Genomic DNA, 2,603 nt, shown 5'->3' with positions numbered 1-2,603 from the left:
TTTTCTTTGTCCTTGCAGACAGGATAAATTCTCTCTCCAGAAACTTAGATAAATTTTTCATTGGAGGTGGTATGGTATTCTGTTATTATTACCATTCTGCAGATTGCTGCCATGCCATTTCCATTGCTTAGGAAATCCAAACTCCTTGAGCAGTAAATGTGAGGAAGATCCATCTCATGTCTCTGTTCTCACTGATGTTTCTGAACTCTTGCTGCTATAGAGCCACTTGGGGATAAAGTAGAGACTCAATTTCTCCCTGCTTCTCTAACTATTGGAAATAGCTATAAATTTTGCTCCATCTGAACTCTACTTTTTGCTTTATAGACAGGATGAAGACACTTAACTGCTACATGCTGCTCCTTTGCTGGAAAGCAATTTGCTGCAACAGCTGCCAGCTCACCAACATCACCATTGCTGTGGAAAGAGAAGAATGTGAATTCTGTATCACAGTGAATGCCACGTGGTGCTCGGGATACTGCTTCACCAGGGTGAGACTCTTCATTTCAGGCACCAGAATTGAATATTTCAAACAATGGGTGGATACCCCATTCCTGCAGTCCGTAGCAAACACAGACAGGATGAGCTTTGTGAAAAACAGGCTGAATAACTGAGTAACACAAGAGTAGATGCACAGACAGAAGGGTGAAATACCATCACAAAATTCAGTTAATTAACTGGCTGCATATATTATGTGCATAGTGTATGACCACAGTTAGAAGAATTACAGTCTGCATCTCTGCTTTGTGCTCAATTTGTGCTTGTAAGCAGAGACAATAAAGCAGCCATTCCTATGTAGACTCCTCTGCTCTTTCAAATAATTTACACTCAAGCAATTCACCTGAAAGATTGTCTGGTGATGGGATGACACAAATTTGCTGTTTCAGTCCTCCTGAAAGGGGAAATTTAAAGATCTAAATGAAATTAGATGAGTCAGACCCAAATGCTTTGGATCTCAGCGGGATTTTCCCATTTTATAAAAACTCTGAAACCTACCCCACAACAAATTTTACAACTCTGATTTCCTTCCAATTTCAGGATCCAGTATATAAATACCCTCCAGTATCAACTGCTCAGCAGACCTGCACCTTCAAGGAGGTGGTGTATGAAACAGTGAAGATCCCTGGCTGCGGTGACCACGCTGAAGCTTTCTACTCATACCCAGTGGCCACAGAGTGCCACTGTGACAGCTGTGACACTGACACCACCGACTGCACTGTCAGGGGACTGGGGCCAGCCTACTGCTCCTTCAGCCAGAATGGAAGCAGCCAGTGAGGGGCACTGGGGGCAGCAGTTTGGCTCTGAGTGTTCCCTGCAAGGTGAAGGTCCTGTTCAGGTTTCAGTGGAAAGTAACAGGTTAGGTGTATTTATAAACTGCCAAGACTGAAACAAAGATTTTTAAGGCCAAAAATGAAGAGCTACTGACTAAACTCCTCTTCATGCCTTCCTTACTTAACCTATCATTTGCCTTAAAATCATTTCCATAGGTCTATCAAAAATGCTGCTTCCAATCTCTTCTGACTTTCCCCCACTCTTTATCACAATTTTGTTATTTATATTCCTGTACTTCCACTGCCTGGTTCACAGGGATTACTCTATGCTATTTTGTACTTCCCAAGTTTCCAGTCTTTGGAATCTCCTGCTTTCATCTGTCCTAAGAGCACACTTATTTTTCAAAGCCTTGCTGCTGGTTGTGCTTCTGTTAGCTGGACTGTAAACTTCCCTCAGCTGAGATCCTGACTCATTTTTCTTTGCATTGTGTTCCATATAGTCATCATGCTCTGCCAATAACAACAGCATGCATATTTAAGAGCCAAAAAGTCTATGTTCAAATGTTGAATGCCACCTGAATTCTTGTACTTTCTCAGTAAGGCTTGTTAGCTCAGCCTCACTGCAACACAAGTAATGTGAACTCTGCTTCAAACCTGGCTAACTTGAAGACATCATCAGCTCTCTGTTCTCACCTGAGTGCAGGATGCTACAAAGAGAAATGTGTAGCATTATTTAACACATGAGTCTCAAAAATTGTTTAGGGATGGATCCAGAGGCACCTGACCTCAGCACAGTGCAGACATGGTGTGCTTATGTGCTTTGAGAGCCGTTCACAGTGAATTCTTCAGAGAATGGAAATTCACAGAGCCCTGCAGCAACCCAACTCTGCAAATATCAGGATGAAGTTGGGTCTGGAAGTGAGCTGGAGGACTGACTGAACCAGCATGGGAAATTACCTCATGTTGTTGAGAAAATTATATGAAGCCTACAGAATGAGATCCTTGGGGGAAAATGGAAATTCTTCACCAGAAACATCCCCAGCACAGGCACAGGATGGGAAGAGTGGATTGTGTAGCAGCCTGGCACTGCAGGCTTGGTGGTGCCAGCAGCATCCAGCAGCACCCCAGGGCTGCAGGAAAGTGGGGTGCAAGGAGCACAGCCTACAAGACACAAGCTACCTCCAGCACTCAGCTCTGCACTGAGTGCTTCTGTCTGACAGAACTTCAGAAAGCATTGAAAAACCAGAGAAAACTCACACAAGGAGAATGAGAATGGAAAAAAAAATCTTAGTAGAAAAAAGATGATTTAAATAAATGTGGTTGTGTTGCTCAGGG

At 43.2% G+C, this 2,603-nt stretch overlaps 1 protein-coding gene across 1 annotated transcript; it reads left to right on the top strand.

The window, feature by feature from the left end:
- The first annotated feature begins 329 nt into the window (after positions 1-329).
- Positions 330-1,272, top strand: FSHB (follicle stimulating hormone subunit beta). The gene is made up of 2 exons (XM_058026817.1): positions 330-488; positions 1,036-1,272. The coding sequence occupies exons 1-2, from the start codon at positions 330-332 to the stop codon at positions 1,270-1,272; spliced, it is 396 nt and encodes a 131-aa protein (XP_057882800.1).
- Positions 1,273-2,603: the final 1,331 nt, after the last annotated feature.

Source organism: Melospiza georgiana, chromosome 6, assembly GCF_028018845.1.
Source record: "Melospiza georgiana isolate bMelGeo1 chromosome 6, bMelGeo1.pri, whole genome shotgun sequence".
Lineage (NCBI taxonomy): Eukaryota > Metazoa > Chordata > Aves > Passeriformes > Passerellidae > Melospiza > Melospiza georgiana.
Note: the sequence above shows the minus strand (reverse complement) of the source record. Positions and strands in the feature narration are given on the sequence as shown.